At 44.0% G+C, this 26,234-nt stretch overlaps 1 protein-coding gene across 2 annotated transcripts in view; it reads right to left on the reverse strand.

Moving 5' to 3' along the window:
- Positions 1 to 26,234, reverse strand: part of RCL1 (RNA terminal phosphate cyclase like 1) — a 118,727-nt gene that overhangs the window by 34,534 nt on the left and 57,959 nt on the right. The window contains exon 9 of one of the 2 annotated variants that reach the window (XM_081103423.1): positions 22,560 to 25,706. The exons of the other annotated variant lie outside the window; for it this stretch is intronic. Within the exon in view, the coding sequence (XP_080959549.1) occupies positions 25,556 to 25,706 (151 nt within the window). The 3' untranslated portion in view covers positions 22,560 to 25,555. Of the gene's footprint in view, positions 1 to 22,559; positions 25,707 to 26,234 lie in introns of those variants that run through there. 2 annotated transcript variants of the gene reach the window in all.

Genomic DNA, 26,234 nt, shown 5'->3' on the forward strand with positions numbered 1-26,234 from the left:
GAGTTTTCAGGTTTTTGAGTCAGGCTACTGGGCTTTCTGACAGTATCACCTTAAGTAAGACAAGTAACTTCTCTGTGCCTAATTGTTCTTATTCATAAAAGGGTGATTATCACACCTACTTCATAGGATTGACGAGATAATACAAGTTCTCAGTACATGCCCCAGCACACAGTAATCCCTTAGTACAGTGGTCGGCAAACTGCAGCTCTCGAGCCACATGCGGCTCTTTGGCCCCTTGAGTGTGGCTCTTCCACAAAATACCACGTGCGGGTGCGCAGGTACAGTGTGATTGAAACTTCGTGGCCCATGCGCAGAAATCGGTTTTCGGCCTGGGCAAGTCTATTTTGAAGAAGCACTGATGGTATTTGGCTCTGTTGACTAATGAGTTAGCCGACCACTGCCTTAGTAGATGTTAGCTACTATTTATAATGTGTTTGCTTGGTATTATGCCTAGAAAGTTCTTTCCCTCCCTAAGATTTTATATTCACTCATATTTTCTTTTATGTTTTACATTTAAATATTTAAAATTTATTGTGGTAAGAATATTTAACATGAGAGCTATCCTCTTAAATTCGTGAGTTTGTGATACAGTACGGATTGTTAACTGTAAGTACAAGGTTGTACAGCAGATCTCCAGAATTTATTCATTTTGCTTAAGTGAAACTTTATGCCCACTGCTTAGCAACTCCCCATTTCTCTCTCCCCATAGCCTCTGGCAACCATCATCCCACTCTTTGCTTCTATGAACTTGACTATTTCATACACCTCATATAAATGGAAGCATTCAGTAGTTGTCCTTCTGTGACTGGCATACTTCACTTAGCATAATATCCTCAGGATCCATGTTATGATCTTAAGATTTACATTTAAATCTTATATCTACTTTACATTATTTGGATATATAGAATAAGGAAGGGATCTGACTTTACTTTTGCCAAATGGTTACAGGTAATATTTTTTTAAAAAAAACATAACCACATAATACAAAACTCCCATCAAGAGTAAGGACAGGCAATTCTTTCGTACTGAAATTAGTTCAACTTTATCTTTTTAAAAAGAATTTCTACTTAGGGTGCTCTTTTAAATGACTATAAAAAATTATTACATTTTCATAATTCATCCTGGTTTCTGTCATCAAAGATAATAAAACATTTATTTGTCTTCTCAAAATATTAGTTTAAGAAGAATATTCCAAAAGGGAGTGGGAATAAAATGTGAAAACTAATGACATACTGGTGGCACCAACTACCTCTTGTCTATGGCTGGCAGGAAGGAGCTGCAAAAAATCCATACCTCTAGCCCTAACTGGTTTGGCTCAGTGGATAGAGCGTTGGCTTGCGGACTGAAGGGTCCCAGGTTCGATTCCGGTCAAGGGCATGTACCTTGGGTATGGGCACATCCCCAGTGGGGGGGGTGCAGGAGGCAGCTGATCAATGTTTCTCTGTCATCGATGTTTCTAACTCTCTATCCCTCTCCCTTCCTCTCTGTAAAAAAATCAATAAAATATATTTTTTAATTGATAAGTGAAATAAGCCAGTCAGAGAAGGATAAATACCACATGTTCTCACTCATTTGTGGAATATAGAGAACAACATAGACTGATGAACAGGGACAGATCCAAAGACAGAGAAACAGCAATCAGACTATCAATTCCCAGAGGGGAAGTAGGGGAGGGTGGGGGTAAGGGGAAGAGATCAACCAAAGGACTTGTATGCATGCATATAACCCAAACCAATGGACACGGACAACAGGGGGATGAGAGCATGAGTGGTGGGGGGGGGGGGGGAAAGTTGGGGGTTAATGGGAGGATGAGGACACATTTGTAATACCTTAACCAATAAAGAAATTTTTAAAAAAAATCTATACATCTAGATATTTACAAACAAAGTGACATTATGGGGAGGGAAGGGTGTATCATAAGGAAATTATCTGTATTCTATTTGCTTAAAGCTAGTTTATTTGTTTTAATTAATATGGTTAATGAAATATATAAAATAGAGAATAAATTAGAAATGGACAAAAAAGATGAGGCAAAAGAAAAATAAAGAGTAGGAGCATAAATGGGAAGCAGGAAGGAAACTTTGTGCATTTCCTATGAATGGGCCACAAATATATCAAGGCAGGATCAAACTTAATCCCAGTCACAAAATGCAAAGCACCTTCAGGAAAAAACAAGGCAATTTTTCAGAGCATAATAAACAGAGGTGGATATCATTAATTGTCATGCCAGAATTCATTCTCCCCTTCATCTTTACTAACAGAATCTCAATTTTGTTGAGGTATTGAACCCCCTCCTTATGCAGCTCTTGTGATTGAAGGAATCTGATCCCAGAGGTTGACTGATTAGTATAAGCCAACCAGTGACTGATTCAAGAATAAGCATATATAATTACATATTTTTTTGTGATTAATCACTATGCTTTAATTATGTTCAATTTGTAACAATGAAATTGGGGGTCACCACAACATGAGGAACTGTATTAAAGGGTCGCGGCATTAGGTAGGTTGAGAACCACTGATCTATGTGCTAGGGGAGGAAAAGTCACCCTGGGGGTGAGGTCCCATCCTACAATTGTCCTTTGCTAGGCACCTGGGGCTTTCTATCCTGGTGGCCTTCTGTACCAGCCCATAGTCCTTGCTCTGCTCATGTCTGTCTAACTGACTACTACACTTCCCAAAGTGTTTTAATTCGTAATGATGTTTCATGAAAAGGAAGGAAGAAAGAAAGGAAAGGAGGAGGGGAAGGAGAGAGGGATGGAGAGAGCGAGAAGGACAGGAAAGAATTTCTTAACCAAGTAAGACTGGGGATTGCTGAGTTCAACAAACTTTGATTTTTATTGTAGCGGATTTCTCAGAACCTTTAAATATGCTAATATGCCCCATAAGTCTCCAAGATGGCAGAGAGTAGACTTTTGTGTTTGAAACCCTTCTAAAAATAACCAGTGTTCAATGGAATAACATACTTTGAGAAATGTTATCTCCTGCCAACAGGGAAATGCTGCAAATATAAATTTATTATTTTTCTGTCTCAAGAGGGGAGAGGTAATCTTTAAGCTTATTAAGGTGAAACTTATAGTTTAAGTGATATGAAGTATCTATGTTTTATCAAAAAAGAATAGGATTAGAAGCAGAGAGATGTGCTCTTTTCTAAGTAACTGTGTGACCCTAGAAAACTATCACTTTAATCCTTTCTAAGCCTATTTCTTTCCTACAGCTGCAAAAGCAGAAGTCCCCTGGTCACATAGTTCTTTGTGGGGGCAGAATTTAAATGCATTTGAATAACACAGAATTAAAGAGAATACAAATGTTAGAATGGAAATCCCCAGACTATCCCGTTAGAAATTCCCTCCAATTGTCCTGATTCTTGCTCTTTGATGCTGACCACAGTTTGAGGTTGGGCTTCCTTCTAGTGTCCCCAAACGCAGAGCAAGGTCAAAGGTGCACATCGCTGGAGCAAAGCCACCAAGGAGGGGGCAAATCAGGAAAGGCAATGAAAAAGGACCCACATTATAGACCTTCCCACCCACAACAGTGCTCATTCAAATGTCCCCTTGTCAACCAGGCCTGTGGGGAAAAAGAGACAGGGAGGGATCTTTAAGAACCTAAGTTATATACAGCATTATTGGAAACAGTCTAAGTGCCCATCAGTAGATGAATGGATAAAAATTTACACAATGGAATACTATTCAGACATAAAAAAAGAAAGAAATCTTACCTTTTGAGACAGCACGGAGAGTATTATGCTAAGTATAAGCCCCTTGGAGAAAGACAAGTACTATATTATTTCAATTATGTGTGGAATCTAATGAACAAAACAAACAAAATAGAAGCATGGTGATTTCCAGAGGGAAAGGGGGTTGAGGGGAGCTATAAAAGGGTAAAGGGGAGATAAATGGTGATGGAAGGAGCCTTGACTTGGAGTGGTGAACACACAATACAATATACAGATGATGTATTATAGAATTTACACCTGAAACCTGTATAATTTTATTAACCAACGTCACCCCAATAAATTTAATAAAAATTTTAAAAATAAAGAATTAAAAACTACGGTTATAAAAATTCAGAATAATCTAATTAGCTCTAAAAAAAGGCTGAAAGGTTGATGAGAGTGACTGCCCCCAAATATCTTCCACTATATGTATATTTTCTTCATTTCTTATTAATAATGACTTCTACTAATTAAAGATTCATTTAATGTATGTTGATATTTTACAATTGGAAACATCTCTAGGAAGGTTAAAGAGCTATTAAACATACATCTGGGGTATGAATTTGCTCAAATCAGGGCACTTTCCTTTTAGTATTTGAATTTACTTCCACTCGGAATAGGACTGTGACTGGCAGTGTGAAGAAGGTAAGAGGGAGCGTTGCTACAGTTGGGGAAGGCATGGTGGGGAACAGGTGCAGAGAAGGCACTCACAGTGACAGAGAAGTGCAAAGAAGAAAGTGTGAAAGGAAGATGTTAACGACACATGATCCCATTTCCAATGGCTCCTAATGACTATCCTTCCATTTCTTCCTCCTCCCTTCATCTTATGCCAGTGATGGCGAACCTTTTGAGCTCGGCGTGTCAGCATTTTGAAAAACCCTAACTTAACTCTGGTGCCATGTCACATACAGAAATTTTTTGATATTTGCAACCATAGTAAAACAAAGGCTTATACTTTTGATATTTATTTTATATATTTAAATGCCATTTAACAACAAAAAATAATCAACCAAAAAAATGAGTTCGCGTGTCACCTCTGCCATCACTGTCTTATGCTCTCCTGCTCAATGGAACCAGGAAAGTTGGGACTATGGTTAGGCTACATCATGGGTAAGCTTGGTTTTCAGAAGCTAGTCTGACAAGCTAAAAATCACCTATCATTGTATTCCAATGTATTCCAAATTCCAAAGACCTCCTTACAAGAGAAATCTTTTGTGATATAATCTGCTCATGAGCTGGGGGTTTCAGATACTATCCAGTCAATAAACACTTACTGGGTGCCTACGATGAGTACGCATTGCTAGCTGCTGCAGATACACGGGAGACTGAGGCCTCACCTCGGCTCTCATAAAGCTTAAAAATCATATTTGCATTTCAAAGGTCACTCAGAAGTAGATCCAAGGGAAATAAGATTGGAGTCAGGAAACCAAGTACAGAGGCAGCTGCAGAAATGCAAGGAAGGACTTGTTCCTTAATCCTTACTCAACATTTGTAAGTAGAAGGATATGCCCTAGCTGGTTGTGGGTAGAGTGCTGTCCCACAACCTTCCGAATGCCGCGACCCTTTAATACAGTTCCTCATGTTGTGGTGACCCCCAACCATAAAATTATTTTCGTTGCTACTTCATAACTGTAATTTTGCTACTGTTATAAATCATAACATAAATATCTGATATGCAGGATGTATTTTCAGGGGCCGCGACCCACAGGTTGAGAACCACTGGATTAAAGGGTACTGGGTTTGATTCCGGTTGCATGCTCAATCCCCACCCTGGTCAGGGTGTGTGTAGGAGGCAATCAATTGTTGTGTCTCTCTCAAATCAATGTTCCTTTCTCTCTGTCTCTCCCCTCCCTTCTACTCTCTCTAAAAAACCAATAGAAAAATATCCTTGGGTGAGGATTAACAACAACAAAAAAAGGATATTAATAAGACTGCAGTCTTTTGTATTTTGTCAAAACTTGTATTTTGATTGTAGAATGAGGGACATTCTTTGCCTCTAGGTTGGTAGTAAATAATTGGTTTGGTTTATTTTTATTTTATTTTTTATTTTACTGATTTTTTACAGAGAGGAAGGGAGAGGGATAGAGAGTTAGAAACATCGATGAGAGAGAAACATCGATCAGCTGCCTCCTGCACACCTCCTACTGGGGATGTGCCCCCAACCAAGGTACATGCCCTTGACCAGAATCGAACCTGGGACCTTTCAGTCTGCAGGCAGACGCTCTATCCACTGAGCCAAACCGGTTAGGGCTGGTTTGGTTTTAATATTCTGTACCGACACCTGTCAGTCTTTGGTTAAGGACTGGTCCCTCTACAGTGGGAGTGGCCGCAGAAAGCCCTCCGGCAGATCACAAAGCTGCTGGCAGATAGATATTCTGTCGCCCAGCTAGCGTTGAGTGTTGACCTATGAGAAGGTCATGGTTTGATCCCGGTCAGGGCACATGCCTGGGTCGCAGGCTCGATCCCCAGTGTGGGACGTGCAGGAGGCAGCCAATCAATGATTCTCTCTCATCATTGCTGTTTCTATTTCTCTCTCCCTCTCCCTTCCTCTGAAATCAATAGAAATATATATATTTTAAAAAAAAGATGGATATTCTGTCTTGCACTAAAGTGATAAGGGCAAGACGGTATGGTTACAGCATACATATTTGCTATCCCCCACTGGGGCAGGCAGTGACTTCTAAATCACCTTACAGGTCACAGGAAGAACATGGAATCAGAGAAATTGTCTTAGGCCCATCCACTCAGACACCTCTCTCAGCCATTTTGAACCATCAACCTGGGTATTCCACATACTCTGGCGACCCACAGTTTGAGAAAGATGGCTCCAGTCAAGCAAATAATGAACACTGGTTGAAAGAGTAGACATACAACTTGTTTATGGAACAAGCACATGTTCATGTTCTCCATGATGCCTGCCTTGGTTTCAGTTGGAATTGTTTTTCCCGTTAGTGCGTGTCCTTCCATGCTTAAAGAAGTCTGGCTTCTTTTAGTGTGTTATCATCTAGTCATCCTTCCTCTAGGCCAGCGGTTCTCAACCTGTGGGTCGAGACCCCTTTGGGGGTCGAATGACCCTTTCACAGGGGTCACCTAAGACCATCGGAAAACACATATATAATTACATATTGTTTTTGTGATTAATCACTATGCTTTAATTACGTTCAATTTGTAACAATGAAAATATATCCTGAATATCAGATATTTACATTACGATTCATAACAGTAGCAAAATTACAGTTATGAAGTAGCAACGAAAAAAATTTTATGGTTGGGTGGGTCACCACAACATGAGGAACTGTATTAAAGGGTCAAGGCATTCAGAAGGTTGAGAACCACTGCCCTAGGCCCTAAAATCCCAGTGTTATCACTGACACTTTAATTCAGGTTAGAAAGTGTTTTTGTAGTGCTGTGAAGGTTTTGAGAGCTGTGAGGGCCACAATGATGAGTAGGAGGAGCATGCGTCCTTCCTTCAAAGAACATTTCTTTTGACCTTTTCTAGCTCCATTAAAATTTTCTGTAATGCTCTATTACTAACTCCCTGTCTCTCTAGCTCAGCCCTCTCTAGCTCCCCATTGCCTCTGTAACATAAACTTCCAGGCTCTGATAGATTGTTACATGAATGGCCACAAATGAACCACAGGGCTAAGGACTCACACCATTCCCTGGGAATGGCCCCTCCCCACCTTGTATCTGAGCTTGGCCACATGGCTTGTTTTTGGCCAGTGGACATCACTAAACACAATGCAAGCATGGGCTCGTGAATCCCCTTCTGGCCTCAATGCCTTCTTGGCTACGTGGCTTTGGACAATGTACTTAACCTTTCTGAATTTCAGTCTTCTGCATTAGAGCAGTGTTGTTCAAAATGTGGTCCACTTACCTCAGAATTACCAGGAGTGTTTGTTAAAAAACAGACTTAAGCAGCTATTTTTATAATAGCCCCAAACTGGAAACAATACCAATACCCATTAACTGGGTATTGTGTTATCTAGTCATCCTTCCAAGGGTGGAACTATGGATTCACTTAATGTGGTTGAGTCTCTCAGATATTATTTTGAGCAAAAGAAGCCAGATACAGAAGAAGAATACATGTTGTATTGTTCTATTTTCTTTAAGTTCTAGGATAGGATACTGATGTGATTATCAGGCAAAATAAATGGATGAAATGGGACTAGTGAATACCTCTGAGCGGGAGGTGGGAAGGACTGACTGGAAAGAGGCAGAGGGAACTTACTGGCAATTCAGAAATATTATATATCTTGATTCCGGTGTAGGTTCCATGAGTATATTCACTTGTCAAAACATCAAACTGTACACTTGCGATATGCATTTTTATATGAAAACTAGAGGCTCGGTGCATGAAATCTGTGCACTCCGGGTGGTCCCTCAGCCTGGCCTGCACCCTCTCACAGTCTGGGGAGTGGGCCTAAGCCGGCAGTCGGACATCCTTAGCACTGCCGCAGGGCTTCTGGGTAAGCAGCACTCCCCCTGTAGGAGCACACTGACCACCAGGGGGCAGCTCCTGCATTGAGCGTCTGTCCCCTGGTGGTCAGTGCATGTCATAGTGACCAGTCGTTCTGCCATTCAGTTGATTTGCATATTAGCCTTTTATTACATAGGATTATACTTCATTAAAAAAAGAGAGATACAGAAAACATGCAGATGTGGGTGGGCTGGACAGTGCCATTTGGCTCTCTCCAACTCGATTTCATCCCCTAAGTGGAGAAGTCAGGAAGCTTCCGGGTGTGAACTGGTTCTGCCAGTTATGTGTATTCCTGTGAGATTTGGAAAGTGGAAAGAAGGCATTTCCACTTTGCCATCTTTCCATGGAATTCCAGGTAAACAGTGGGCTCTGGCGAAGGGGAGTGCTGGTGGGGGCTGGACTCCATGCTCCACTGCTGAGTGGGTGGTGGCAGTGACAGCAGTGATAGGCTGGCAGGTCAACAAACCTCCAGATCTCAGCTGTGGTGAAATGACCTTGAGACCAAAAACTCAGTTGCTTCCCATCCTCCAGCCCTCCCAGTGATTTTGTAAGCACCTCATTCTTTGACCTAAATCCCATTCTGCTTTATAATTGCCCATAACTAAATAGCTGGAATAGTATGTTTCCTGCATTAAACCCTAAGAGGAGACCCACCCCAGACCAAATGAGGTAATGAAAACACCTAGTTCAGGGGGTGACTGTGAGGCTCACATAAGATCTTACAGTTAAAAAAAAAAACTAAAAAAAAAAAAACCACTTGGCATCCAGTAGATGCTCAATAAGTTAAGCATCTATAAGTATTGGAATTATTGGGTTAAATTATTGAAATTATTACTGGACAAAATGTAGGAATCCATGAAAGCCTAGGTGTCTGGTGCAAACATGATCTTGTAGAAAAAAATGGGATGAAAATTCTGGGACCTGGGTACCAGTTCTAGATGAGTCATTATCTGGCCTCTGTGTGTGTATATATGCCATCTTGAGTCAGCCTTTAACCTTTTTGAGCTTCCATTTCTTCATCTGCAAAATAAAGGTCTTAGAATAAATGATCTTCTGGATAACCCTAGAGACTTCTTATACTTTTAGGATATTAACTGATATATTTACTTCTCCTCTGTATATACCTAATGTTTCTGGTGTGTGACCCCCATCCTTCTGAGCATAACGGATTGGTTTTAGGGTGGGAACTGACACAAGGTGGTCCAATCAGATTCTTCCCTGGGGATTTTAAATTAGGCTGTTCCTTGAATGGAGAAGGTGAAAACTGGGAGGTTGTAGGGAAACCACTTTCTTCCCACTAGATAGACTAAGAAGCAAAGAAAGGAGAATTTCAGAGAGAGAGGAATGAAGCATATCAGCAGAAAGAAGCTACCTAGGCCCCGATAGCTTTCAAGTTCTTTCCTAAGGCTCAGCTATATGCCTGCCCTTGCATTCCATGGGACAAGCAAGTATCCTTATAATAAATTCCACTTTTTTTTTTCTTTAAACTAACTTGAAATATATAGTGAGTCACAGCAGCGATGGTGTTTGTCTAACAGTGCATTTCCCCACCCCCTTCTTTTGAATTGGGGGAATTCCTCACCCAATTTGCATGAGGCTGTATTAGGACAAACTATCATGGATGCTTCCCCCAAAGTATTCAGGCAGGCCAACCATGGTACCTATTCCCCTGGCCATAATGATTGGTTTGTGGTTAGGTACATCACCCACGCAAGGCCCATCAATGCCTTCCCTAGCTTGAAATAAGGAGTTGGAAAGAGGTCTTTTTCTGCTGGCTAAACTGAAGGATATAAGTTTGGGACACCCAGCACCACTTTCCCCTTTGTGAAGAGATGCTGTCTGAAATCAACCAGAGACAAGCCAACCCAAGAGAGGGAGACAGAAAGACCTCGAGGACATCATATGAGCATTAGATTCTATCCTACCTAACATCAGACCCATCCTAGCCTTTCTGGTTATGTAAGCCAATACATCTATTTCTTTGTTTAAGCCAACTGGAATTGGGTTTCCATCACTTGCAACCCAAAGAGCCCTGGCTCATTAAGTTTATGTCTATTACTTGCCACCAAAGTCCTAACAGAACAATACATAGAGATATAGGGTTTTGTGACGCCTCAGAGTTTAGACAACTTCCCAGTAGATTTAACAAGACCACTGTGTTGGCATGGGGTTTTCAAATTATCCTCATAATTCCTTCCAGGTCCACCTGTTGCAGGTCTGTCAGCCTTTGGTCTTTGTTTCAGGTTGAAATATGTGCTATGCCGCCCCCCCCCCCCCCCGAATAAAAAATAAGAAGAAGAAAGATATGATGAATCTCAGAATGTGACCTTACTTGGAAATGCAGTCATTGAAGAAAACGTTCAGATGAGGTCACACTGCAGTAGGGTGAGCCCCTAGTCCAATATGACTGGTGTCCTGTTGATAAGAAGACTGCCATGCCTCCACAGAGACCCAGGGAGAATACCATGGAAGAGGGAGGATTAGTGATACAACTACAAGCCAAGGAATGCTGAGGAGAGAGGAATGGAGGGATTCTCCCTCAGAAGGTACCAAATCTGCTGACGCCTTGATTTTGGAGTTAGTTCCAGACTCCAGAACTTTGAGACAATGACTTTCTGTTATTTTAAGCCACCTGGTTTGTGGTATTTTGTTATAGCTGCCCTAGGAGACTAATACAGAGCCCAAACCAGGAAGGGCTGTTTGGGTGATGATGGCAGGATTTTATTTAGATCAGAAAAACTGTCCCTATACCGCCTTCCTACTCCTCTACTTCCCTTTCAGTTTTATTTTCCTTTTGCTCTAGGGAAACCAGAGTCCTAGATGGAAATTCTGATAGGGTGGCCCATAGTCAACCCCAGTGTAACTGAGTTCAGAACCCAATTTCCAAGGAATTCAAACATCTGAGGAAATTGCTATGTGTGACTGGCTGCAAGGTGGGAAAATGGAGACAGAAGGAATCACAGGCCTTGGCAGAGCCAGCAGCAAGACAGGTACCCAACAGCTGGCATCAAAGGCCTCATTCTCAGCTGGTGTCTGGGCTGTGTGTGTGGTAGTCATCCTGGAAAGCATAGAAACAGAGAGTCCCGTACCTGACCCTACTACTGGACAGCCAACCCATGACACAAGAAAGGGAGGGCAGGGGAGGGTAGGACACGAGATGAAGCAAGCACAAAACCTGACATCTCTGTCCTACGTGACACACAGGAGAGAAGACCCCAGCTTGGCTTCCTGTTCTCCGCAGCAAACTAACAGGAGGTGGAGATGATCTGACACATCACCAGGACAGGACAAAAGTGCCTATGCTGAGAGCTCCATGGTTCTGTTGGAAATGTAGTCTCAAAGAGCTGCAAGAGACATTCAGAAGATGAGGTAGTAATTGTCACTCAAATATTTTTCCTCTATAGAGTTTTTCTTCTGAACAGATCATAATCTTCTTCACGAGCAAACTCCTCACTCTGCCTGTTGGGAGGACCTCCCACCCTGGACACTCCTGACCCTCCAGCTTAGTGTGAGAGCAGCTGCTGAGTACAGTTTCAAGCTTCATCAAAGAGTACGGATGTGGAGGAGAAAGGGGGGAGCCACTTTCCTACTGAAAAAGAATAACCTCAAGAGTAAGAAAATGCACGTTGTGGCTCCAGAAACAAAAAAATCCCCTACATGCCAGATCCTCGATTCCCAGCAAAGGCTCCATTCAATTGGATTTATTAATTTAATGTCCAAGTGAGGTCATCACCAAGGAGTAGACCAAACTGTTCTTGTCCTTTAGTCCACACAGGTTCTGGTGACTGAGATCCCACAGCAGCCAAGGAATCCAGGTCAGGCTTCCGTGTAAGATGAATCTCCCCCAGGGCACTGACGCAGCCCTGCCTCTCCTTCCCTCATCCGGCCCCATAACTGCCTATGCCTCGGGGCCCTGTCCAGCCTTTCTCTTCTCTTCACTCATCCCAGAGGCCAACCTGAGCCCTCAGCCTTTGGAAGATGAGGAAGCTATGGGATAGGCAAACATCGCACCAAGTTCGTCACCATCTTGAGAAAGGATGGTATCTCCAAGGCCACCAAGATGGCTGTTCAGGGAAGATTGTCATGGAGGAGAGAAACAAAATCCTAGGTCTGGGATTTTTATTTTATCGTTGCTCTCAGTTTTTTATATACCACTTAAAGGTGTCAAATTCTGAAGTTGGAATTATCCTTAAGGATAACCTACTCTCTCGGGGTGGGGGGGTTAGGGGGCGAGGAGACATATGTAATACTCTTTGTAATACTTTAAGGAATAAAACAACATTTTTAAAAAAAGGATAACCCACTCTCACACCATACCATGTGCCAGCATGGGTACAGGTCCAGGGGAAATCCAGCCAAAAGACCCCTGGGGGACACACAGTGGAGTTCTTGGCCAGCTTCTCTGTGCCCAGCTGGCTTCCACACTCAGGTGACTCACCCCTACCCCTCTAGGCATTTCCTTCTAACGCCCATCTCTTGAAGGTTTAGAATTTCATCTTGCTCCAGGTACATCGCTTTTGCAGTTCTAAAAGGTTTCACTTTTGTTGATAAGGGAAAACAGAAAAAAAATGACTCAATTTATCACCATTTCTTTCTTTCTTATAGACTCTATAAGAAAAAACCCAATACCCAAAACTATCACGTCCTTAGTGACCCAGAATTGTAGTTTCTATGTACCAATGATTCAAAAGGATACATCCATGGCAACTGCCAGTCTGGCCACTGTAGATTTCACTTAGTGCAAGAGAAGAAAGGGTGAAGTAAAGGTGGGGATAGATCCAGACCCCCCTGGGAAGCAATCAGCAGAGAGGAAAGAGCAAGAAGGACAGTCCCAAGTATAGCTGGTGCCACAGGCATTCTCAGGTCAATGATGTGAAGGGCGTCCCAGCTTGAGCAAATAAATAGCATCTTCCTCAGAGTGATCACCTGGGAAGATGAGATCCTTATTTCAAAAAAGGAGCCCTTTGCTCTGGCCAATGTGACTCAAGTTGGTTGGGCATGGTCCCGTACACTAAAAGGTTGCTGGTTCAATTCCCAGCGTGCGTGCATGCACGCACACACACATACACACACACACACAGGAGCCCTTTGTTATAAATATCTAGGAAACTATCTGTAGCCTTAGGTTTTACACTTTATCATTCTAGATGTCCTCAGCAATGGCAAATGTTTTCAGGACACATTTGATGACAAACAAGTCTAAAGTCACTTGGCATGAAGCCCAGCCAATAAGCTAACAAATTCCATTTCAAGTCCAACTCTAGGTGTTAGTTATTTTCTCTTCTTGTAAAATTTCCCAGAAGGGAAGGGGACACTGGTCATCGTGCCACCAGACAACAGTGTTAGGTCCAGTGTGCCAAGTACACTGTCTCGTAGAGTCAGTGCCACTGAGAACAAGAGTCCTTATGCTTTGAAGAGAACTTTTCTAGGTCTGTGGCAGCCTCATGTCTGAGTCCTGAATCTTGTCCCCCACACCCCCAGCTCCCCGTTAGAGGTCCTTTGCCAGTCTCTCTCAAACCTAGCATTCAGGGCCAAAAGTGGTTCTTCCAGACATCCCACTGCAGCTCAGTGCCTCCTTTTAAATCACTCCAACAACAGGGAATACCTAAAGACAAAAGCGATGTACCCTCCCAATCTCACATGCCTGAGCTATTCCTTTTAACAACACAGAGTGTATTCCTCCATTTATTTTCTCTCTGGGGACTCTTAAGCATGCTTTTACCTAAATCATTGACCATATTTTGCAGGCTAGATAGAGTCCACTGCAGTGGCCACAGTGTCTACACACCCTCTGCAGAGCCTTAAGTAGGTTGTGATTATGTTGGGCCACGCTGGCTTCATTTCTACCTTGGAGATCTCAAGGTATGACCAGCTAGCAGCCACAACCAGGGTGGGTTGTGGGATAAGTAAGGCTGTGCTGCTGGGCTTGTCCAAGTGGCAAAGTCAGCAGTGCTTACTGGTTCTAGGGCCAGGATCTAGTCCAAACTCTGCCCTTTCCTGGCTGTGCTACATGGGCCAAGTCGCTCTGTCCTTCAACTTCCGTACCTGGTGAGTTGGAATAAGAGGGAGCCAGTTGAGAAACTGCCTATGGAGCCACTCTGTAACGTAACAGAGAAAACTGTATTGGTCAGCATTCTGCTTAAGGAGCATTCTGAATGTTGTTTAAAGAATAGCTTGATAAGCTTCTGGGTATTTAAAGGGACAGAAGAACACATCTGTATTACATACTTGCTGCCTTGGCCTGGGCAGTATCCATTTCCCTATATCTTGGCACCAGAAGCCATATTTTCCTTGGGAAACCACTTCCACCACTTCCAGTGCATGTGGTTTGGGAGTTGGACTCCCATATGGTTTGACTCCACCAGGCTCTAGGAATTGGCATGTGACCAAGGCATGGCCAATCAGAGCAGCCAATCTCTCTGGTTCCTGGTTGGGCAAATAACCTAAATCAATTCCATGTTTTTCAACTCTGGGGATATTGTTAGGAACTATTAGAGAAAATTTCTGTTGGGGCTGCTGGGAAGACATGATGTAAACCAAGAACTTCTGATGGTCTCTTAATACCATCAGTAGGGAGACTCTACTAGAGAACAAAGCAGTAGAAAGACCAGAGATAGGGAGCAAAAGTGATGGTCTTAATGGCATCTTATAAGCCCCTGGATACAGCTAGGCCCAAAATGAGATGCATCCTTGGACTTCTCCTTTAAATGAGTCAATACATTCCCACTTTTGCTTAAGCCTATTTGTATTCAGTCACTTACACTAAAAAAGAAAATCTTGATTAATATAACTGAAAGGGGGAATGCATGGGCAACAAAAGAGGACAAAACAGATCTACTGAGAAGACAAAAACTGGAGTGCTACCTCTAGCATCCTCCATGTCTAGCATCTACCCTTCCTTCACAAAGTGCTCATCCTCTCAACTCTAAGTTAGTACTGAACAAATATTTAAAGAATATCATTTCAAAGGACACCAAGGTATGACCTCTAGAGACATTCACATGTCATGATTCAGAGCTGATCAGACCATGTTCCAGTTCTGTGACTTTGAATAAGTGTCAAAGCTCCTCTAAATCTAAATAGATGTGCCTGTGAGGATGAAATGAGATAATGTTCATGGAAGTGTTTTACAATCCATAAAGCAGTCAGGGCAAATCTGAACACTTGGCACCATGGAAGGCTGCTGCTTGTAGAGGAAGACATCCTTAGGGAAGAAAGCACTTCATCTCAAAGGGAGAAGGCTCGGTTTAGACAGCATCTTAGTAACAGCAGATCGGTGATGTCAAATGGAACTTCATCTCTTTGAATGATGATTGAGAATGACTTAATAGTCCCCCTTTCCTCTCTCCTAACCTACTTCCCCATGCACATAAATACAAGCAGACAGTCAAGGTATGTGCCAAGAAGTTCAAACCATCCAGACCAGCGGTCGCCAACTGGTGGTCTGCAGATCACTGGTGGTCTGTGAGGTCTAAAAGGTTGGCAACCACTGTTCCAGACCGTTCCAGAATAATCACATTACCAAAGTACGTAACCAACAGACGACTACTATTGGGGGGGAAAATAATTATACAACAGTCACTCCAACCTTTTCAAAAAAGCATGGGGTCCTCTTTTAAAACATCTAACATTTTCACAGACCTGTCTTCTACATGGTAGAATACGTAAGTACGTAATGGGAAGAGTACAAATTCAGTAATGCTTCGAAATGAATTCATGGATTATTCATAACAGCAATAGTTTTTAATATTGGGAAATAGTCACAAAAGAATGTGCAAGTCGTATTACGTGTGCATTCCTCTGGGGCACGTGATTTCCCTAGCAAACAGATAAGACAAGTAGAACAGCCCTGAGGGACTAGAGCAGCTGACCGGGGAGGCAGCCCCCTTGTTTTGACACAGCTGTTTCCTCGGTATTGTCAACAAAGGCACTCACCACATGCTCTTTTCCCTCCAAGGTTAAGTTGCTTTACACTTCTTTTTGCTCTCTTCTTCCTTTCAGGTAGATGGTTAGAGAGTTCAAGTTCTCTTCATTATTTCCTAACCTGGGTCACAAATTCAGGTCTCTGAACCTTTGCAGCTATTTCACCTTCTGAACTCCCAAAAGACAAAGCTCAAGTCTGCAAATAGCACCTATTCAGACTGTCAAGAACTGCAGAAGTTTATCCCTGGTGTACAGCAGCGATTTTCAACCTTTTTCGTCTCATGACACACATACACCAATTACCAAAAGTCTGCGGCACACCAAAAAATATATCTTTTGCTGATTTGACAAAACACATAGGTCTAATATTGATTCATTCACACCAGATGGCTATTGTGTTGGCTGTTATCATTTTTTTATTTGACAAATTAAGGGAAAAGAGGTCAGTGCCCCAGTCTAAATAGTCAGGTATTGCATGTTTTAAAAATTCTTACAGCACACCAGCTGAAAATCGCTGACAGGATCTAAGCTTTAAAAAGCACCCACGTTAAGTTCTGGAAAGCCCATCAGCAGAGGAGTGGGGGTGGCCAGGGCTTGTTAAAAAACCATTTAAAAAGCCCATCCCAGGTCCACTGCCTTATGGACCCTGTCTCTGCAACTTGGTGGTAACTGCTAGCAGGTGGTGCCTCGGTCAGAGTTCTCTGAAAATCCAGGTGTCTAGGGGCTCAGGCTTGGCCTAAGAAGTATGGCCAACCATTTCTCCATGGTCCCCCTTTCCAGGAGGTTCTCCCTGACCCATTATCAGGACGGGTAATCTTCCACAATGCTCTGGCACTTTCCCTGGACCCTCCCAATCAACAGAACTTCTACACACACCTTCCAACCCCTTGCTAAGAGCTCAAGCGGGGCTTTCCTGCCACATGAAGGCTCTGGGCCCAAAAGAAAAGAACAATGTGACTCTCAAGAAACAGAAGAGGTTATAATTATCTCATGATGGGAAAAAGGTAAAGTCCCCGTCTATTCACATACCTGACCCCTCTAATTCCTAGAAGCCCAGAAGATGGTAAAGGGCTGGATGGGGCTGGTGGCCACTGACTTGAAGCTCATGTGTGTGGGTGGTCGATGCTATAGGCTGGGGCAAGGATTAGGTATGAGGCCCGGATTTTCCACCCGGTTCCCTACAACTGCTCAGCTTCTCACATATCCTACATAATCAAGAATGGAACCGTTTGCCTTTTCCTTGACAAGCCTATTAGACCAGGAATCCCTAAAGCATGATCTGCAGAATAAGAGCGCTACATGCAATACCTTTCCTTGGAGGGGGGTGGGGTAGGGTAGGGAAAGCAGGGTATGGAAAGTCCCGTGGTCAAGTCAGCTTAAAAACAGCGGGTTAACCAACAACAGCTTCAGCTGCCGTACCTCTCGGAACTATGCTAATCTATCTAGTGACTCTCCACTTCTGGGCTGCAGAGTGCAATGTCGTCTACACCTCTGCTGTGCCTTTTGCAGGGAAAGCACCCCATGATGCTAGTGCACCATGGAACATGCCTGGGAAGTGCTACAGTGGCCCGAACGGGCTCTAAACTGGAGGTGAGCACAGTGGTCTGACTCCTAATCCTGCTGCTGGCCCTGAAAGAGGGCTAAGGTGCAGGAGCCTAAGGCACTTATCCAGCACTATAGGCAGGCCGCCCCGTCAAGATTACCTCCATCTGTGGTACCTCCCAACCCAGGCCCCTGCCACATCACAAGTCAGTCACTTGTGTGTGTGCTTTGTTTTCTTTCTTTGAGGGAAAATGCAGAAGAGTGGGACAAAGGGGATGCCTGAACTTTATTTACCTTGGAGTGGATAGAAAAATCACAAGAGTTGTACCTGAAATTCTTTTTTTTTTTTAAATATATTTTTATTGATTTTTTACAGAGAGGAAGGGAGAGAGATAGAGAGTTAGAAACATCGATGAGAGAGAAACACCGATCAGCTGCCTCCTGCACATCTCCTACTGGGGATATGCCCGCAACCCAGGTACATGCCCTTGACCGGAATCGAACCTGGGACCTTTCAGTCCACAGGCCGACACTCTATTCACTGAGCCAAACCGGTTTCGGCCTGAAATTCTAATATAACTAAGCATACATGCATGCATCCATAAACAGATATGTGTATGTGTGTAGTATGTGTGTGTGTATGTATGTGTGTATATATATATATATATATATATAGATAGATAGATAGATAGATAGATATAGATATAGATATATAACCGAAATAGTGCAAATTACTGGAAAGTAAGAGAAACATCTATCACACTCCCATTTTAATACACTGTTATTATTTATACTAGTATATGTCTTCACTGTTTTTCCATAGGCAGCTCTTTTATGTTGTTTTTTAATTCTTGTATTCCAAGAAATGGAAAAAAGCTCCAGGAAATGGAAAAAACTCCAATCTTCGTCCCCTACTCCTGACTCTGCCATTCCAGACACTGCGGAGGCTCCTCTCCTTCAGACGGGCCCCTACTCTTCCTCCTGACCCACAACTCACACGCTGCTCCACTGGACCTGGTCACTGCCACTTCTCCCCACGTTAGCATCCTGGATGTGCTCCCGCTTTAGCTCAAGCATACCACTGGCTAAAATGATGAACTTTTGCCCCGTGTTCATATCAACCTTGGCCTTCTGGATACAAAGATCTCGCCTTTGTCAGGCAACATTTGTTGAACTGGGTACATCCTAGCCTGCCCAATTCTATACCACAATGCTGGAAGATTTCTGGATGGTGAAAGATGGTGGTGGGCAGGCAGTATTGTGGGACATTCAAGAATATTCAGGGAATTAGTTAATGCACCCTATCGTGGACAACTGTTGTTTCTGCCTTCCCAGTGTCCGCTCTCCTCTTTGTAGAAAGCATTCAGCTTTTGCTTTTGGAACCGCCTCTTAATCCACACCATTTGGGCGAGGCTGACATCACTACCACTCCAGGGCTGAGGACAGAACCCACAGTCTGGTCAATGAAAGCATGCTGGAGTCAGCAGAGGGAGACACAATTCTGGGAATGATAATTTTTTTTAAGTATTGGGTAATGGGAATCTGCCCAGTAAGGTTGCTGGAGAATAGAATAATAGCGAATGCCTGCTGGAGAGGGAGGACAACACCAAGGAAAGCAGAGCTGAAAGCTGGAGGGGTTTTCTGATACAATGCAGTCCTTCCCATTGTACTGGCAGACTGCATTACAGCCTGATGATCCTGCAGTTCCTCCCTCTGGTTTGGTACACACAGGCCCTGACAGCCCTGAAGTAGCCCTGCCTTTTCACTTCCCCCTGACTGGATGCTCCTGTTGGAACATGGTGAGCTGCACGGAGATGCCGGCAGGCCCTCTTTACCTCAGTGACATTTGGCATGGGCAGGTGCTATATCTTGTCTCTGGTCTTCTTTTCCTTTTAATTTTTTATTCATTTTTTTTATTTTTATTTTAGGGAGATAGAGGAAAGGAGAAAGAGAAAGAAACATCAATTTGTTGTTCTACTTATTTATGTATTCACTGGCTGATTCTCGTATGTGCCCTGATCGGGGATCAAACCTGTAACCTTGGGGTATCGGGATGAGACTCTAAGCAGCTAAGCTACCCAGCCAGGGCTTGTCTCTGGTCTAGCTGAGTATATACAAGTCCAGATGTAAAGATAAACCCTGTAACTGATGCTGGCATTAACCTGTTAGGAGACTGTTTTGAATCCCCACCAGGGACTGAACAGCTAAAGGGAATCCTAAGCATTTAATACATAACCATTATGTTAATAAATACTCTCCATACAGGGTGGGCAGTAGGTATTTCCCAGCTTGCGGGGGAGGAGGCTCATCTCTGGGTGAGAACCTGCCCAGTGCCACGCACCCACTGACACAGCTAGGGTTCCAACATAGGTCTCATTCCTGTGCTCTTTTGCTACTTCCACCGTGCTCTACTAAAACTCAAGAATCCAAAAGCCTTCCTCATAAATGATTGAATTAATCTTTTAAAAAAATAAAGCTTTCAGAAACAGCTTTAAAATCATAGCCACGCCAAACCTAAAAAGATGAACCCCGCCCATACTATCCTAGGTTAACAGGAAAGAGAACTACGCAACAACTGTGTGGTGAGAGCTTGACAGGAGAGGCACCCAGGGGTGATGAGGACACGGTGGGGGCTACCTCAGCAACTGCCAGGGCTTTGAGAATGACTAGGTGGCTCAGTGAGGGGAGCACTACACAGCTTTACTCTCGAGGCCTCTTATGGCAGGATTATTAAACCACACATGTTAAAACGCAGCCATCTCCCAAAGTTCTGAAGTGCTTTTTACGACTTTGCCTTTTAAATTGCTTGGCCAGCAACTCATGTAATAGATGATTAACTAGGATTCCTTGGCAATCATGGGGGCTTGGAAATGCTTATGAAGAAAAAAAGTCTCACCTCTATTGTTTTTAATATTCTAACAAGATGGGAATTGTTTCATTTTGAGAATACTTTACTATTTTTGCTCTTTTCTTTGCATAATTTGGAGCCAGTGTTTTTTCCCCCGTTTGTTTGTTTTTTGAAAACATTTCCATTGGTTTTTCAAAAGTTTACAGATCTCAGGCACGATGCCTTTAATTGCCTAACAGATAAAATAGCAGAGGTCGAAACTATGCGGGAAGGTCCAGAAACCAAGTGCACTCAGCACTTAAAATAGCCCGAGGTCAGTTATCGTGACCTGATACTGGATCTCTGCATGTAGCAAGCCAGGCACCATTTCAAAATATAAGGTCCCCACGAATATCTTTCCTTAAAGACGAGAAAGGGCTTCCGAATGCCTAACCACTCCCAGATGCAGCAGGAAGAGGCAGCTGTCTCTACCATTTTCCTTCCTTGGGAACACCTTCTACTCCTAAAACAGAGGCAAGGTGCCCAACGGCCTCCAGAGAGCCCAGCAGCAGTCCCGCTCTCACGGCTGTGGTGACAGAGTAGTCACAGATTGGACACATGAGGTTGTCATGTGTCTTATTGTTGGGCTGGTTCATTTTCCTTCATCTTTTAAGTTGGCCTCTGATTTCTAGAAAGTCATCTGCTTGCATCCATTTGAATACACAGTTCCCAAATCAAAGCAGAAAGTGTTAAAATCAATCTGAATATTTTGGGATGTAAAGATCTTTAGGGGGTTAGGAATGGGGAGGAAACGCAGAAATAACGAGTGCCCGGAGAACTCAGAGAAAACATCTCAATGTTTAAAAAGGTTATACAATGCAACTAACTTTCCTGCCACCCCAAATAAACCTGTAAGAATAGGGGAGGGGCAGAAAAGGCAAGAGGGCATCTTCCTGATTTTTCTGACCATCGCACACATCTCCCCAATTCCACAGAGGACACCCCAGTGTGGAGAAGTGAATTACTTAAGGCTGTCACAGCTGGTTACGAGCTGAGCTGGGGCAGAAAGCAAGATGAGCCTCACTTACTCCTGAGGTGCCCATCACCTCCCCTGCAGGTCCCAAGAGAGGTCTCAGCAGAGCAGGAGGCACATCCAGAGCCACTAACATCAGGACCAGGAGGAGGAGTAAACACTCTGCCCTGACCCATCAACAGGTGCTGCCCAAGGCCCCTGCCTCAGGTATGGGGTCAGACTCTCTCAGAGATATGGGCCAAATGTGACAAAGAATCAAAGCAGTCTCCAACACAGGCAGCCCCTGACAAAATGAGTTTTTATTTGCTTGCCAGTAAAGGAATGATGTGGCTTGGCCTACGTCAGGTGCCAAACATGGATAAATTGTCCCACTCAAATGGCTTCTTAGAGCTAGCTCACCAGGAGCACGAAAAGACCTGGCTGCCTACTGGCATCCCCTTGAGCTATTTAGTCACTTGTGAACACGGGCCAGAGTTCCCTGCACATGGACACTCTAGGCCCAGGTCACTACTTCTCATCCACTCCGGAGCCAGATAAGGAATAATGGAAACCCAGGCCGGGCACACAGCTATGGTACTGCTTCCCACTCGTCACAGACTGGCTAAAATTGCCCATGGGCACCTCTACCGGGCTCCAACAAAGAACCAGCAGGAAAACTCAATGGAAACGCACATTCTAATCCTCTCACCATGACCAAGGCCCCAATAAATCCATTTCTTCACCCTGCCTTGGTCCCCTCATCTCACCCAGGTGAATCCTTTGGGCTCAGCTAAAACTGTCGTAATTTAGTTCCTTGCTGTTTCCTTTTCTCCAGGTACCTTTGATTTTACCCGCTTCTTCAAGCCTCCTCTAATTCATCCTGCCTACGTCCTTCACTGCCTTTTGCACCAACTCTTCCCCTCAGCCACCATTGGCCTCTCCCGGGAGCCTCCCAATACCAATGACCTAATGGAAAGTGGCCACCACCTGGTCTCTAGTTGTAGAGGGACTGAGAGGACAGGGTCACGCTGCAACTTAAGTTTTGGGTTGTTTGTTTGTTTTTGGGTTGGGTCTGTAATCAGTGATGTCCTTCACCACTTTTTATCAGAAAAGATAAAATAAAACCCCATGAGGCTTAGCTGCCTTATGACGGTAATTTGGATTTCCACAGAGTCTCCTGTTGCTCTTTCCCCATCAGCATGGCATGTTGCAATGCCCTAGCTTCCTCCACCCCTTATCAACTGTCTTGATGAAGATGGCAACATAATGATGATGATGGAGGGGGGCTAGCTGGTGTTTACACAGAATATAGTTGAAAGGTGTCAACAGGCGAAGCAAGGGCCTGGTAAATGACAGGAAGGTAAAGGCAATGATTCTCCCATGACCCCAATAAGGTTATGCTTTAAAAAAACAACAACAACAAAAAACCCCATCACTAGTCTCACTGAGGGTCTATCTCAGAGTGCTCTATCTCTGTTGAGGGAGCAGATAAGCCAAGGCAGAAAACCAAGCCCCAAATGCTGGAATCTCTCATCAAACTACCCCGGGGTAGCTGGACCAATCAGGAGCTAAGCTAAGAACAAGGCTGAGGCCACAGGAGCTGACTGTCACGAAGATGTGCCAGCGACCTGCCCAGGATGGCTTCTTCCCAAGAGTGGTGCTGCTCCTCTTGGGCATTTCAGAAAAAGGGCTGGGAGCAGGCCGTTTAAATATTAAATGTGTCCTCTTCTTTGGCCGTATCATCACCACTACTGCCAGATATTGCCACTCCAAAAGCAGCTGTGCCAGACGGGAGGCTGGAAACCAGCAGCCACTTCTGTGTTTACAGCAGATAGGGGCACACGCTCCTTCTGCCGCTTGCAATGACCTGCCTGGAGTCCATATGACGCCCTAAATTGACCAACAGTACCACTGCCACAGCTTCTTTTACAGGACGAACACTCCTGTAGAGGAGTATGTGACATGCGGCCCCTTCGTTTTGTAGACAAACATTGGAAGATCTGGGCTCAAGCGTCAGCAGCGCTAAATAAGATTTCAGCGTGTGAGGTATGCAGAATCCTCAGGTGATGGACAGATTCCCATCCCCTGGCCAGTCAAACTCTAATCTAGGTATGCTATGATCAGATGACCTGAAGATAGGAAGGCTTTCCAGGGGGAACTGCGATCTGAGTCATTTAAAAGGAATGTTTTCCTCGGCCCGTACAAGAGGAAGTTATCGATTCAAAGCACGTGAAGGATCTGATGCAACAAGACGGTTTGATGCGCCACTGCTGGCTTGAAGACTGGGCGAACCAAGTTATGAGAAAAGGGTGCAGTCTCCCTAAGCTCAGAGTTGGCCCCACCCAGCCAGAAATGAGGACCTCAAGTCCTACAACCTGAATGTTGCCAGCTGAGCGACCTGGAAGCACATTCTCAGCACTGGCTGACACCTTGACATCAGCCGTGAGACCCTAACAGAGAATCCAGCCAAGACCACCCGGACCTCCGACCTCCAGAACTGTGAGATGATAAATGTGTTATTATTTTAAGCTGCTAAGTTTGTGGTATGCAGCCACAGAAACTAATACAGCATGGGAAGCTCTCAGCAAGTAGAGTGCACAGTTCAAAATGGTCTGGCTTTCCTCAATGTTAGCCTCCATCGCCACATCCTCCCGCACCCCAGTCATAACAACAGACTTGCTCAGGCCCCGTTCACTGAAAAAGAAAAGGGTGCCAAGAGGATTAGGGAGGCAAAGACTTTTCATACTTCCAAAGCCCACCCCAGGAGGGGAATCCCACTTGGAATCCTAATAGAATTAGATCTTCCCCCTTCTACCACCTCCGATGCCTTAACTGCAACCCTCACTATTCCTAGACATTCGTGCTGGGGAGGCCTTTACCTGGCCCCCTTCTCATAACTGTGTTCACTGCAAGCAATCTGGAGAGATTAAGTCATGTCCACACCTGGAACAAGAGCAGGTGTGCTGAGGGGGCAGGGTCCCCAAGCACGCATGTGCCTTGCCTGTAATGCAACCCACTGTGTGAATGGCATCTTCCTGGGCCCTCCACGTCACCATGTGGGACGTGGGAAACAGGAGGAGCCAACACAAACATGAAGTCATGCTGCTCGCTGTGCTCTGAGGGACAGTTCTCTGACTCTGAGTGAGGACTCTCGTGTATTCTGCTAGCATCCATGAAACATTACTAATCTAACTTCCTAGCTTATACGTGAGGCAAAATTCCAGACTCTGACATTATTACACGAAGATCTTTAAGTCAGGTGGTCTAATGTCTTAACATTATAAATTTCAAAGGAACAAAATATCCTTTTTGAATATTCTTGCGGAGGGAATAAATTTTACATTACAGAGTTATTATGAGAATAAGAAAATGTATAGCACAACTGAGATAGAGAAAAGATCCAGTAACTTTAATTGGACCCCTTCCTCCCCAACCCCCCAACCCCCAGGCACTCATCCCCACACACACAAGGAAACAAACAGGGAGCAGAATCTGTCTCCAAGACAGCCGAGTCCAATCCGACGATGAGGGATGAAATGGTCTCATATACCGTTTTTGGTTTTTTTCCTGAAATTTGCATAACACTGCATTACTCATAAAGAGTTTCGACTGTGGTTGTCTCATTTAATCCCTTCACAGGAACCAAGGCTCAAACAGGTCCATCCTTGCAGAAAGAACAGTAACAGATGCCACAGGTCTGGAAAACGGCCACACAACAGGAGCCCAGGGATGTGGGCCGAGGAAGCACGGCTGACATGGAGCTGTGCCGATGGTCCAGCAGCGTGACTGTGTCCTGCAGGCCTGTTCTTTGTCCAGGTAGGCGAAGGGAGCACATCGTGACAGGCCTCCTGAGGAATGGCAATACCACTGGAGAAATGGCTGGAAACCACATGATATAAATATGTCTTCTATTTGCATATTCTGATTGTTTTTAAATGGAAAGTGAAGAAAGGCCTCAAAACCCGAGGCTCTGCTGCCCTGTTTGGACTTAGTCCTTCTGGGTCCTTGGCAGCTTCTGCTTTGTCTGTAGGCGTTGGGGCCTTTGATCCTGTGACAGCATCACTTGAGGGTCTTGCTAAGGTTGGAGAAGCCAATGCCAACACAGGTCATGAGCACTTTATCCCCGCCCTTGCGTTCTTCGCCACACGGCTTGGTCTCAATTTTAAACATAATCTGGAAAAAGCTCTTCAAATGCCGCAAAAATTCTATCCTAAAATATAAAAAAGGGGAAGAATGAAAGAGGAATTTGATTTTTTAAAAATATATTTTTATTGATTTCAAAGAGGAAGGGAGAGGGAGAGAGAAAGAGGGAGATACATCCATGATGAAAGATAATCATTGATTGGCTGCCTCCTGCTCGCCCCCCAATTGAGATTGAGCCTGCAACCTGGGCATGTGCCCTGAATGGGAATCAGCCAGAATCAAACCGTGACCTCCTGGTTCATAAGTCGACGCTCAACCACTGAACCACACCAGCCAGGCAGAGTTTGATTTTATTTAAAGTTCTCCTCCACCTAGAACCCAAGCTTTCGATTTCAAATCAAGAGGAATGACCAAAATTAAGCCATTCTCATCAAGCTGATTAAATAATATTTCTTTATAGCCTACCAGCTTCCAAAGAGGATTTGTGTGTGTGTAGAGATGCACACAATACAAGCAGATGGCTTAAAGAAATAATGTTAGAGGTTAGTACACAACAGGTTAAGTCCTGTCCTGCACCCGTGTTACAGTGGACATA

Source organism: Myotis nattereri, assembly GCF_964212035.1.
Source record: "Myotis nattereri genome assembly, chromosome: 12".
NCBI classification, from domain to species: Eukaryota; Metazoa; Chordata; class Mammalia; order Chiroptera; family Vespertilionidae; genus Myotis; species Myotis nattereri.